Source organism: Nesoenas mayeri (genome assembly GCF_963082525.1).
Source record: "Nesoenas mayeri genome assembly, chromosome: 8".
Classification (NCBI taxonomy): domain Eukaryota; kingdom Metazoa; phylum Chordata; class Aves; order Columbiformes; family Columbidae; genus Nesoenas; species Nesoenas mayeri.
In genome coordinates, this window is record NC_137554.1 from 25,260,379 (window position 1) to 25,274,795 (window position 14,417).

Genomic DNA, 14,417 nt, shown 5'->3' on the forward strand with positions numbered 1-14,417 from the left:
TGAGCAGCTGGCAAAGTGGTGGCATGAAAATATTTTTCTAGGGAATTCCTGAGCCCTCCCCAGAAGGTGGTGAAGCAGCAGCACGTCACCGGCCCCAGCGCCCCAGGCTTTCCAGGCCGCTGTTACAATCAGTACAACTCCCGAGTCCAAGTTAAATCAAATCACAGAAGTTGTGTTGTTGACGCTGCTCCACAAAGAGGTTATAAAATGTTCCCCCATTTCACTTGGTTCATTAAGAGCCATTTTAATAAATGCAAAGATCACTTAATAGAGCTCAAGTCTTGTTTTAAAATAGAGATGATCTTGCCAGATCCTCTCAGTTGTATTTGAGGTTTGTGTTTACAGAGCTGCCCTGGCTACATTTTTGTTTTTCTAAATAAACAAAAATGGAGATTCAGCTCTCATGTTATTCTGCTTTTCTGAGACCTGGGGGAGGTGGATGGAAGACTTGAACAAATGGTTCCTAATTGTTTTATCTGCATTTAAAAATAATGGTATTGATAGCTTGCCAAGAAAAAAATACAGCTATTTGCATGGACATGCCAGAAATGCGCCCAGAAGTGTTCTGGAAATTCACAATACAAAGTTTCACACAAAATTTTATGTTGCCTACAAGTTGTCACAGTAACATTACCTTTCCCTTTGGAAAGGAGATACCTTTTGATGTTACTGTGTGATAGCCATAACCAAATTAAATTATTTCTGGTTATGCTTATGAACATTCCTGCAGTGAGACATGTTCTGAGCCTGCTCCAAAGTCTTTTTCAATTAATGGAAAGATGGGAATCGACGCCAAAATGGGATCTAAATTACGTTCTTACTGAAAGGGCAGATCAGGAGAAAGGCAGACAGTCTGGGCTATATCATGTGCATCTCAAACCCTCTCTAACATTCATATACGCTTTTTAGAGTCCTGGATCTCTTCGCTATTATTTCAGTGCATTTAACCTCAGTTATTTTTTTTGTTAATTAGGCGCAGTGATAGACTGACTACACAAGAATAGTTCATTCTATATAAACTGTTCTGAAGGTCGTTTTCAGCCCTTCAGCACAAAAACCTGGCCCAGCAGGATCCCTGCAGCGTCCTGGGCAGACGCCTGGGCTGGGTGAGGAGTCACAGCTCATCCCTGGGGCGTTTGGGCAGCTTGATTTGAGCAAGCTCAAGGGTCTCTATGTGTCCACCCCCAGCGATGCCGTTCAGCTTTCTGCACTCCACTGCGTTGTCGCTGTACGACCTTTCAGCCGTGTGCGTTTTGTGTTTGCCACAACTTCTGGATAATTGGGTAATTAGGAGTTGATGGGGGGGTGCTGCTTGCCAGACCCCCTCTAGACAGGCTCTGAGATCCCAGGACTGGCTCCGTCTTTTGATCTGACATAGCTGAAAGCAGGACATTTTTGGATGTGTTGCAAAAGTCCCTGATTTGAACGTTTTACTAGATAATAAATGAGACAGACTGGCTGGTTTGAAGAATTCCCGACAAGAGTTTTAATTACTTCTCACCACTGCTTCAAATGGTACTCGCTGTACAGCTGGGTTTTATGGCATCGCTATTCTAAATATAGACAAATAGAGCTATATCAGGTGAGGAGTAATTTAATTGTTAAATGCTAATCTGCATATTAAAACCAAAATACCACAGGGGACTTGCATTCTGCCGGTTTTGCCCTGTCTGAAAGAGCCATTTCAGGCACATTTTAATAAGTATTGTGCATTCTGCCTCACCAGGACGTGCCTAGATGGGAAATGGATTTAATTAGGGTTGCTCCCAAGAAACCTATTAACCTAATGAGGCTTCATGGCAGGGGCTGCTACTTAATAAGAATAATAATTCCCTTTGACTGGAATGGCTCAGGCGATGAACTAGTGCCCAGGTCTCTGTCTGCCTCGTGCTGACTCTTTCTTTCTTCAACTGTATCTTTCAGTTGTCTCACAACCCACAATAGATTCATTTCATAAAAGTTTGTCAACCTGAATATAGGAAGATATGAAACGTGGAGCAATTTGAGCATGAAGCTTAGCAAAAACCACCATGAGAAGGTTTTGAAGGAGAGGGGAAAGGCTCTGATTGTCCATGCTAAAGGGCAGCAAAGAAACCTGCAGTGGGTCTGCGCTGTAGAGCTGGGCGTTCAGACAGGCCAAGAGCACCCACGGTGCTTTAGTCCTCTCTTGTTTCCCAAAGGCCATAGCAATATTTGGACGGGCTCTCCTTTGCATTAAGAACCAGATGGCACAACTTAATCTGAAAAGAATGGTCAAAAAGGAGCGTGGGGGGAGTGAAGGACAGCGGGAGCCTGTAAGAGGAGAGGGGTTATGCAAAGTGACATCCAGAACCATTTGAACTTTGCCTCTGTCACAATGTGAGTCAAACACAAGCTTCAGATCAAGTTCATGTTTAATTAAGTGCATAAAAGATACTTGTGCGGGCTGCTAAGCACTTCTACAAATCTAGCCTGGAAAACACAGACAAACAAACTGAAATGACCCTGTAGGAATAATAAAACATTCCCCATTCTGCCAGAATCTGCTAAGCCTGATGCTGCCACAGACATTCCCCATCTCCCTGGGAAACAACCAGGCTACGGCCACCAGTCCTGCAGCCCAAGGTGATCTTCAGAGACCCCCAGTGCCCTAGAGTTAGTGTGTTAATCTGTATGTAATTACACCCTAAACTTCATGAGTGCTCCTGGGAAATACCAGAGCAGAACAGGCTTCAGCGTCCCCACGCACAGAGCTGGGAGGTCTGTCCTTGTCACCGCACGCGGGTGCTGTGTGACTGTGAGGACATGAGCCCCTTGCCGAAGCCTCTGTCCCCTCTCCCACTGCACCCTCCCTCTAATTCGTGTGTTTGAGGGAAGCAGAACCAGCTGCGGGGAGGCGAGGGGCTGATGCTTTGCTGGGCACTGTGAGAAGAGGATTTCGTGTTTCTAAAATTAATCACTAGCTGTGCAGAGCCGTGTGCGGAGGGAGCAAATATCACAGCCGGCATTCGTGCTATCTTAAATAAACCGGCCGATGTTAGGAGATGTTGAGAACAGGAGGCTGGAAATAAACAGGGGTATAAAACTGTCCTTTTTAATGGCTCCCCACATTTTTGTTGGGTTAAGGAAACTGTGGCACTAAAAACTAGTGTACATATTAAAATAAGGAGTCTGTAATCCCACCAGAGCCTTTCTTGCATAAACTGGTTTACAAATTAACTTCTCTGTGGACCTGTATTAGACCATAATTTCATTTCACCCCAAGCAAAGCCACCTCCCACGGTTCAGTTGTTTCATGACTTATAAGTAGGTTGGAACCGACGTGTTGCAGGGAACCTGTTGCTGGTCATTCTGTGTTCTTACAGAAACGTTACTCAACAAAATTAATTGCTCTGTTAGTATTAAGGAAATAAAACAGTATTGAAGGTAAATTGCAGTAGTATTACCTGGATTTTTTTTTTCTTAATACTTCTAGTTGACCCAGAGATGTATTTGACTCTGCGGGATACTTCATTCATTGGTTTATGTTTTTTTCTGTACCAGATTACAAAGATTCCAAGGAAAAGAATAAAATGGAAATCCTATATATCCTGGTGCCAAGTGTTACTATTCCCCTGGCCATAGCCTTGCTCTTCTTCTTTATCTGCATCTGTCGCAACAACCAGAAGTCATCCTCCCCTCCCGTTCAGAGGCAGCCGAAACACGTCAGAGGACAAAACGTGGAGATGTCAATGCTCAACGCCTATAAACCAAAGGTAATTAATCCTTATTTCTGCTTTGATGTTTGCTGTCCATTAAGGCAGGGACTGAAATGCTTTGGTCAACTCAGTGCTAAAATATTAAGCTGATTTCAAGCTTGCAGTTTCTGCTGGTGCCTGTAGCTGTAATTTTTGTAAGGACTTTTCTCAGCAGCAGCATAGCAAGTGTGCTGGACCTGTTGAGGTGATTCCTATGTGTTTGGATAAATAGGAGGGGTTTTTTGTCATAAAGAAAGCAACCCGTTACTGAAATGTCTCTAAATTTCCTCATTTAAGTTAGAAAGTAGTGCAGATAAAGAAGTGATTCAGCATTTTCTCAGGAGACTTTTTTCATGGCTCCGCTGCAGTCATATGTTGTCTTTCACTCTGCTGAAATCACTCTGGAAAGATTTGTTCCTTGTTTTTTCAGGCTTAGCCACTCTCTCCCTTAAAAGAGAAAGAAAAAAAAGAGAAATTACCAAAACAGAGCCTCAAAAACCTGCCTGCAGTTCTGGCCAGCACAGCTGGTGCATAGCGGCTCTCATTGCTGGTATTGGTTTGCTTCACTGTAGTCCCAGGTTCGTGAAGCGTTTTTTTAAATCATTTAAGATTTAAGTGTGATTAACCTTGAGCTCCCTGTTTATTGGCAGGGCAGCCAGTTTTCAGACCTGTATGGATCACCCACTGCAGGGCTGTAACTGCCTTCTGCCATCTACAGGCAGCATAACACCCTGGAAAAGAGTCTTGTTCTTTTCTTTTTAACTTGATGGACCTTGTTCTTTCGAAGCATTTCAGAGTGAAAAACAGTATCTACAAGTAATTAGAATAGAAACTCTGTAGACTATGGTATCTGAAACAGGCAGGCCTTTGAGGAAGCTGTAATTATTGTTAGAAATTAACCCAAATTCTGATTTTATTAAATTTCAGTAATGTGAACTCTAACCTTCAAATCTTGCTTCCGGCAAAGTTAATCACTCGGCATCAGGAGAGGTTACACTTGCACTTCAGGAGCTGCATTCTCCATCTCTGAATAAATCTGGGAGTAGTTTTCTTCTGAAGTTGGATAATGCACCTATGGGATGCTGCTATTGCTTGCTCTCAATTTTATAGTTTATAGAATTGGGTTATAAAGACTAAATTGTGGCAGCTTAGGGAAGATGAGTGAAGTAGCCGTATCCTGGGAGCTCTGGGGATGCTGCGAGGGCAGGGATGGACAGATGGATGAACAGATGGACGGATGGATGGACAGACGGATGATGGAGAGATGGGTGGATGGACGGATGGATGAATGGATGGATGGATGGATGGATGGAGCTGAGCCCTGTCTCTCTGGGGAGCCACAACCTCAGTGTGGCAGGGATGGACACAGAAAGTTGTTGTAGAAGAAAATTCCAGCTCACAGAAATAATGAGTGTCTTTTTAAGTCCGTGATAAAAGTAAACCCGCTGTGCGGCTGTGCTGCAAAATGCAGCACTGCTTTTGCCCGTTAGTAATACAAACTGCATATTTTTCCAGGGAATAATGCTAACAGGAGGCTTCCTGGTTGAAATGATGTTGCAGACGCTTGGTGCTGCTGTGGTGCCAGCAGGACTCATGTGCGGGGAGTCTGCTCGTGGTGGTCGGGCAGAGCTCGATCTGGTGTTATATTTTAACTCCCCAGTCCTCCACACACCGGCCCGGTGAATTTGTCTTGATTTTCCTTTTAAAGTTCTTAATTTCAACTTTTATGCACTCTAAGGAGTAGCTGTACATCAGAATGGCGGTAGGACAAAAACCATTTAATTAGGTGTCAAAACTACATCTTGCATCCCACCTCCATGGAATATTTGGTTAAATTTGCATTTGCTTCTTGATCTCCATTCTACTAGATATTTGGGCTGAAACCCTGGCTAAACTGAAGATAATGGGAATATTGGCATCATTTTAATGAAGTCACAATGTCCACCTCGGATGCTGACCAACTGATGCCTTATGCACCATATACAGGAACGGAACTTGCCCAAAAATGTTTGCAAATATACACAGCACTCTTTTATATTCAAAATAACACGCTGCAAAAAACTTCCCATCTTATTTATGCTAATTCTGTATTTTCCTACTAGGAAACCCAGCGCACCCTGTCTCAAATGTTTTGATTGCCTTTGAAACAAAATTTTAAAAGAAAGGAAGCAGAATCCTATTTTAAATACTGTATCCAGTATTAATGTCAACTTTGGGTAAAAACACACTTGGGCTTCAAGCTCCAGCTGAGGTAGGAGCTCTGTCTGCACAAAAAGTGTGTTTGCACGTACAAATAAAAACTTAAGCATTTCATCCAAAAGCCTGATTCAGTTTTAAGGGATTTTAATTGCCTTCAAAAAAGATAATAAACCCAGCTCGTCTTGTTGTTCACCTAATGGAAGGAGCCGATGAGGAGATGGAGGCGGTGGGTTTACTTTGGCGTGCTGCCCCCTCTGTATTTTACACTTCTTTACATTTTGTACACCGGTGTATGACAAATACTTGTCAAACAAAAACGAAGCAGATTTATCACCGCTTAACTTGAAATGAGCCCTTCCTGCCAAAACTTTATGACTTCATTTTCTTTCATAGTTTTCCACGATGCTGGTTCAAACAGACGAACCCAGCCTCAGGTCAGACAGAGGTCATTTCACTTTCATTACTAAAATATAATTTACAATATGCCAAACCTAAACAAGTTTTAGCCTAAAGGATTTGTATAATATAAACCATCTGTTCCTCAACAATATAGCTAATTTCCTGCCATCGCCGTACAGTCTACTGGCTGCCTGCTTAAATGGCTTTATTATTATTATTATTATCGTCATTATTATAATTACTGTAGTATTTGTCTGAAAGGGGTAAGTGGTCAATACGATTAGAATTTATTCTGAAATCTCATTTTTAAATGATTTTTTAAAATGTTCTTATATCACCACTGTAAAGATGCTGTTACATTATTTCAGGAATGCAAATGCTCATGTTTATACTAATTTATGAAACATAGATCCCAAACTCATCAGCCTTAAATTGCTACCTATGGCTATACTAAGGACCCTAAATGAGTGGGTTTGAGTGTAGATGTTACAAGCACATGTGGAAGTTAACATTTGAAAATAATACAACTTCTTTATGGCCTAAAAGTGAATATATGCACCCAGAATAACAACAGGTTTTTAAAAATTTGCCTTTCTTCTTTTACCGTAATGTCATTTTTCCCACTGACTACCCTGCACGTTTCAGGATTGAACATTCAGTCAAGTGTGAACAGAAATAATCTCCACTGTACATTGAAGGGTTAATTGCAAAGTTGAGGAGGAACTGCGTACAAGAACATAGTTTTAAAAAAAAAATCTGCTACAACTTTAGGCCCTGACCCAGAAAACACTTGAGCGTGTACTTACTGAAAGTATGTGAATTGCCTCAATTCCTGAAATCAGTCAGATTCAATTTTAAGCATATAAATTCCCTTGCTGAAGTGCTAGCGGTTCCTGCATACATTTAGATCTAACACTAGTTTTATGTGGTCTTGTGTAGAGGGTAAAAAGTAGCTCTAAATCTAGTTTTGCAGCAGGGCACACAGAGATTAGACAACACTTAGGCCTGAGCTTGGGTACCAGTGTCCCTGGGGCTGAGCAGCATCGCTGCCCAATGGGTGTGCGGCCCCGGGAGTCCCCACATCAGTCTGCTTGGCTTTCAGACTTAATGTGCAAAACTATCTTAAAAATACATTTTCAGTCATGTTTTTCTGACACATTTTTGCTGTTATTTCCTTAACAGAGTAAAGCTAAGGAGTTGCCTTTGTCTGCTGTACGTTTCATGGAAGAACTGGGTGAATGTGCTTTGGGCAAGATCTACAAGGGCCATCTCTACCTTCCGGGCATGGATCACGCTCAGCTCGTTGCTATCAAGACACTAAAAGACTTTAACAACCCCCAGCAGTGGGCAGAATTCCAGCAAGAGGCGTCTCTCATGGCCGAGCTCCATCACCCGAACATCGTTTGCCTCTTGGGTGTCGTGACCCAGGAACAGCCTGTCTGCATGCTCTTCGAGTACATGAACCAAGGAGACCTCCACGAGTTCCTCATCATGCGATCGCCACATTCGGACGTCGGATGCAGCAGTGATGAGGATGGGACTGTAAAATCCAGCCTGGACCATGGGGATTTCCTCCATATCGCAGTCCAGATTGCAGCAGGGATGGAGTACTTATCGAGTCATTTTTTTGTCCATAAGGATCTCGCTGCTCGTAACATTTTAATTGGAGAACAACTTCATGTGAAAATCTCAGACCTTGGACTCTCGAGAGAAATCTACTCGGCAGATTATTACAGAGTTCAAAACAAGTCTCTCCTGCCGATTCGCTGGATGCCGCCCGAGGCAATTATGTACGGCAAGTTCTCTTCCGATTCCGATATTTGGTCCTTTGGAGTTGTTTTATGGGAAATATTCAGCTTTGGACTTCAACCGTACTACGGATTTAGTAACCAAGAAGTCATCGAGATGATCAGGAAAAGACAACTGCTGCCGTGCTCTGAAGACTGTCCTCCCAGAATGTACAGCCTGATGACAGAGTGCTGGCACGATCTGCCATCCCGGCGGCCACGATTTAAGGAAATCCACGCCAGGCTGCGCTCCTGGGAGGGTCTGTCAAGTCACACCAGTTCCACCACCCCCTCGGGCGGGAATGCCACCACTCAAACGACTTCCCTCAGTGCCAGTCCCGTGAGCAACCTCAGCAATCCCAGGTACCCCAACTACATGTTCCCAGCACAAGGCATCCCGCAAGGGCAGATCGCCGGCTTCATCGGAGCGCCCATACCTCAAAACCAGCGCTACATCCCCATCAACGGGTACCCCATCCCGCCGGGATACGCTGCTTTCTCAGCTGCCCACTACCCACCGCAGGGCCCGCCCAGGGTGATCCAGCACTGTCCTCCTCCAAAGAGCCGCTCTCCCAGCAGCGCCAGCGGATCCACCAGCACGGGTCACGTCACGAGTTTGCCGTCTTCAGGCTCCAACCAAGAAGCAAATATTCCTTTGCTATCTCACATGTCAATTCCTAGTCATCCGGGGGGAATCGGTATTACGGTTTTTGGAAATAAAACTCAAAAACCCTACAAAATGGACTCGAAGCAGTCTTCCCTACTAGGAGACTCCAGCATCCATGGACCTAATGAATCTATGATTTCAGCTGAATTGTAAATAACTGAGGCCTTTGTAAATATACCTATTTACAATACAAACTAGAAAGTCGTAGCAAAGATTTATATGCAAATATTTTATTAAAGATTCTTCTGGTTGTTTAACAGACATTGCAGCAAGTATCTTCTGTGAAGTTTAACTGCTTACCAGGACGGGCAGACACAACCAGAGGTCGGTGTGGTATGTGGAAACTCAGCTTGGGGAACGGACACGTTGTTTCTTTAAGTGCCACCAACAATTCGAAAAGGGGTAGGGGGAACTTTAAAATTTTTTTTAGATAAAAATGTTTTCTCGTAGGCTTTTTCACAGCTTTTTTTAAACCTCTGATACGGTTTAAATCACGGAAACTTTTTTTATACTGAAAGCATATTTTAATATTTGTCTCTTTTTTTAGGAGATGCAAATATTCAGAGATCTACTGGGTGTGCAATTTCAGTTCCAATACTAGTTACAATGTTTGTAAATTTTGCAGTTGAGGATTATGTTTCAAAGATGTGATCTGAGAGCTGAATAAATTACTTCAGGTAGGACTTTGGTCTTTTTTTTTAAGTTGGGAGTCCTAGTTCAGATGCAGACCAAAAAAAAAGTCATTTATATGACAGCACAATAGCTTGAGTTACCAGCTCATAGTCCTCAAAAATCCTCTGCTATTGGCTGCTAAAGATGGCTGGAGTTCTAAGAAATTGCCTTAAAGGAAATTAAATGAAAGCATTCAGGACCTGAATCAACTTATTCAAAGATAACATTTCATAATCTAGTAGTTAAAGCAGAAATTTTGTATCCTTTTGTTGCTATGCAACTGTTTAATGGAAAGCTTCCAAACCACAATTTTATATATGACAATCGGTTTTCCCAAGAATATTTATTGTTTCAGATCAATGTTTAATTTTAGTGACTACGACTCCAGTAACCCTGAGAAAGGGGAAACTCACATTCCATCAGGCAGCAAATCCATTGATAGCAATTTTGTCTATCAGTTCTAATAATGTGAATTAGTGTTAACTTTCAACTTAGAAACATTTGTATAATTAAGAAAAATTCATTCAGGTATAAGCAATCTAGATTATTCGTTTGAAACCACTTTAATGAGTTATGAGAGTGCTGTGTACATTACGTTTTTTCACAGACTTTTTTGTACTGAATAGTATTTTTATTGTACACAGAACAAAAACAATCTTTTGCTCAGTTGACAATGTTGTATAATATGACTTTATTTTTATCTTTTTGCACAAAAGTGTGATAATGTTTTGTACAGCAGAAGTGAAAATACATCTCTGCATTTTATATCTTGGTCTGTTTCTTTTTATTTTTAACCTGATGTAGATGTTCTTGAAATATATTATGGTGATATTCAGCCACTACCTTATACAAATATTTTTCTTTGTTTTCACTGCATGCATTTAATCACTGTATTACTTGATGATTGATTTATTAATTATGGGCATTTCAATTAGGCAAGCATGAAAATGTAATAACAAAGGCTATTTTATAATTAAGATATGTGCATTTTTGTATTTCACATGCCAGAGATGATATTAAACACTGAGTATTTTATGCTGCTGTTTATTAAAACATTGTTTTAACATAAATATATCGGTATTTCTCCATCTTGGTGTAAGACAGTTGAATAATGTGCATTAGTGGGAGTTGCTCTTTCTCACGTACACAGGTACACAGCTTTGCAGCACTCTCTTGGCATCTTGTTCAACAGACAGTAACTGTGGTGTTGTTCTTGATCCCTCTTTTCTCTCATCTACTCCCACGTACTTTTTAGAGTCATTGTATCAGTGCAAACAATTCTCTTGCAGCTTAAGCATCAAATGCTCTAAGGAGCCTTTTATTCCCCACCCATTTTTCCTATGAGATTTCTTAGCTTCTACCATTAAAGGCTTGAAATTTCACCACTGCCAGTTTAAAGCCAGGCTGCCGCTTCTTAAGTGTCTGGTTTCAGAAACAGAAGAAACTCTATGCAGCCAAACTAGTCGGTGGTCCTTAGGTTATGCTGTTATTGCAAAATCTTCAGTAAAGAATGTGCTGTCAATGAAGAAATAAGAATCTTTGCATCATATTTGACACATTTGTGCAAGAACGTGGCTGAAGAAGATACTGAGATGCCATGATCAGTGATGTCAAAGTATCTGCTTATCGCCGTCAAGCAACAGCCTTCACCAAATGGATGTATGAGGAAAAAAGGAGATCTCTTCAGGAGGGTCTCTTTTCGTCTGCGCGGGCTGGAAAAGCCAACCTTGGAACCAGCTCTCGAGACGTCGGGACGGGTGGTTGGTCTCTGCCAGGTGGGATGACAAGTGATTTATGTCGCATCACGTCAAATCTGAGGGGATTAGGTGTAATGCCATAATTCAGTTCAATTCTGTGAAGATAAGCAGGAGCCGTGCCAGAGTCAAACCGCCTTCATGTCAGGATTATACAGGCGTAGCTCCCACGGTTCTGCCATCTCACGCAGGTAAGCTTAGCTGAGAATTTGCATACTCAACTTTAATCACTCTGGTAGGAAAGCAGTAACCAAACACTTACTGGAGCAGCAATGCAATTCATAAAATCGTCCCTCACACACTTTGTAGTTTTATGTTAAAAAAATGAGCTACAGCGCGAGCCCACTCACAGCTCAATTTAGGGTTTTTCCTTTATTTCAAAATAAGCCGAGTCCTTAAGGTTAAAATATTTTTAGACCCACAGATGTAAACCAGCACTGAACAATACACCTGAAAACTCTTGCAAAGACCTTTTCCTGCCCTTCTCTCCCTCTCTCAGTGGGTGAAGTTTGTGAACTGTGAGGCTGAAATCACAGCCTTGGCTCACAACCCATGCACAGGGAACAAACGCAGAGAGGCAGGAATTCAGCAGGGAGAGGTTAGAGGGGAAAGAAAAATCTTCTGCAAACCAATTAGATAATGTGGAAAATACATGTTGCCAGAAATTAAGGCATTTATCCTCAGGTGGGAATGAAGATGTACAGAGAGTTATTTTCATGGCAAACAAAGGAAGAAGGAATTTTCCAGATTCCTAAGGCTGCATGCTAGAATCATCATCCCTTCTTCCTTTGGAGAGACAGGACAGCCAAGACTGTTGGAAATGCAGTAATGGACTGAGAAGCTCTAGAGGTTTGCAAGTAAAATTCTGAATAAACACTATTTAGTAAGCCCTCAGTCTGGAGATTCTCATTCCCTCCATACTGGCTTATATTTCTGTAAAAGAGAATAAATATTTGCTGATTTAAAGACCAAAATCCAGACACTGAAGTGGAGATTTGGGTCCCTCGTTCCCACAGAGGAGTGATTATAGTAGGGTTTTGCATTCTCTGAATTGAAAGCAGAAGGTAAAGCAGAGAACTACTTGTGCAAAAATTTGGGCTGGGAAACTCAGAAATACCAGCATACGTTTATCCAGAGCGCTTAGAAATTGTCAAAAAGGAATCCATTATTTGCTTTGCCTGAATAAGTATATGCAAGAAGGTTGCAGGCCTGGAAATACTCTATTATATTTGCTTGTTTTTCTGATCCTGTTCTGTAACCTGCATTCACCGAGAGAACTTTAAAATGTCCACCTAAGTCAAACCACTCCTGAGGGGAAGGCAGGGATACAAAAACCATCCCAAGCACAAACACGTGCTATTCCCCATGGACCCAATCCTGTAGAACGCATACCTTCAGCATCTGCGGGCTCCAGTTTATTTATCAGAAGGTGTTTGGCTCGTTGGCAGGATTAACTTTTTCCAGTACGTCTGAGCATTATCTTCGCCTCCTCACAAAGTGTTCTTTCACCAAAGGATACCTATTTTCTTCTACTTCATACCATTTGGCCTAGCTTGGTCAAGTTAGGCCAGGTGCAGCTCAGGCTCGAACAAGGAGCTATGTTGGCTGGGCTTTCAGGAGGTGCTGGGTAATGCTGGTGGCTCAGCCACCCTCTATCCTTGCACACTGTGTCACACAAGGTGTTGGGTACCCAAAAGCACTGCAGTAGCTGTGACTTTATCAGAAAATACAATAACTGGTTGTAAATTATAGATATTAATTAGAAATTAATGAACATTATAAAGCTGCAGGTTGTCTGCATGTGGCAAAGATGGTAATCTCATAAGAAGGCCAGTTTGATGAAAAAAAATCTTCTTATTGCTCATTATGGCTTGACATAAAACACACTGAAATCCACAGGAGCCTTTGCGCTGTTAGTGGTGTCTGAATCAGGTTTTCTACCTTCTGGAGAGTCCTTAAGAATTTTAATGAACTTTATGAAACTCTGAACCTTCAGTCTGTACCTGTGGGGAATCTGATCTTGCAGCACAAGTTCACAACCAGTTCTGATGCATGCACAGAGGGTGTCTTAAAACAGGTTCCCAAGCCAGCAAAAAGAGACATTTTAACACATTTGTTCAAAAGAACAATTCTGTACAAAACCTGAATTTTGTTCCAAAGTACTAAAATAAATCAAAGAAGGTCAATTTTTTATTTGCCAGAAAATAATACAATATCTTTACTGTATGTCACAATATTTTAACCAGTATTTCTTTAGAATATGAATTCATCAGCATTCTGTGGTCAGAGAATGGAATGAGCAGCCATGCTAAGCTGAATTTCACCACCTCTGGTTCTGCTGGAGAATCTCAGTGGAAAAATGAGAAAATTGGGTTAAGCTGATAAAGAACAAAGGCCTTTTGGAGAGGGGGCACTAAGCTGCTTTTGAAAGCTCACCTCCTTTGTGTCCAGAAGATCTGTGTACCAATTCCTAAATTCCCCTCCACAGACATCACAATGTCTTCATGGTATGTAACCTTGCACCTTTGTCCCAGAGATTTCTTTTGCTTGAGGCAGGGCCAGCACATTTATTCCAGTGAAAAGACAGTAGCCAAGTGGTTCTGGGCTGTTAAACTTGCAGAGCATGGCTTAGCCAAGGAGGTCTGAGGGTGCTGGGACCAATCTTCAAGCATGTAGTCACCCAAACCACATCCTCCAGTTCTGGGAGAGCCTGCTCGCTTTTGGCTCTGTCTTCAATGGTGATTTGTTGGGGTTTTTTTGTGGCCCCAAGTCTCCTCTGTCCGTGGGCCTGAAAGCCTCTCTTAAAGATGTGATGTTCATGGAATCTGAGAAGCAATTTTTATCTTGCTGTGGGCTGTCTTTTATAGGAGGAGAGAATATTGCCCTCAAGTCCGTCACTCTCTATCCCATCATATTTCTTCCTGTTTGATCTCTCAAAGATTAAAGTTCAGTATATTTCAGGACAGTTATATTGCTGAGGTAATATAAAATTATTAAAAACAGAGAGAGAGACAATATTGTGACTACACATCAAAAGCTCTTTAAGACAAAGGAAGGAAAATTGACTTGAAACTGGAATTATTAGAAGCATCTGTGGTGTCCTTTATTTTCCATTTAACAGTGCAACACATTTTCAAATGGTGTCTTAACGGTTTTGAACTGGAAACCTGGTACTGCCTTGATTTTCTGATCTGTACCCTAAACCCTGTGGTTTATCTGCTTC

The 14,417-nt window shown here is 41.8% G+C and overlaps 1 protein-coding gene across 1 annotated transcript in view; it reads left to right on the top strand.

Moving 5' to 3' along the window:
• The window catches only part of ROR1 (receptor tyrosine kinase like orphan receptor 1), a gene marked incomplete at its 3' end in the record, with an annotated part of 50,640 nt that extends 41,719 nt beyond the window's left edge, over positions 1-8,921 (top strand). Inside the window, exons 7-8 of the mRNA XM_080348997.1 lie at positions 3,523-3,734; positions 7,497-8,921. Coding sequence (XP_080205123.1) covers positions 3,523-3,734; positions 7,497-8,921 — 1,637 coding nt within the window. The remainder of the gene's footprint in view (positions 1-3,522; positions 3,735-7,496) is intronic.
• Between the last annotated feature and the right edge of the window lie 5,496 nt (positions 8,922-14,417).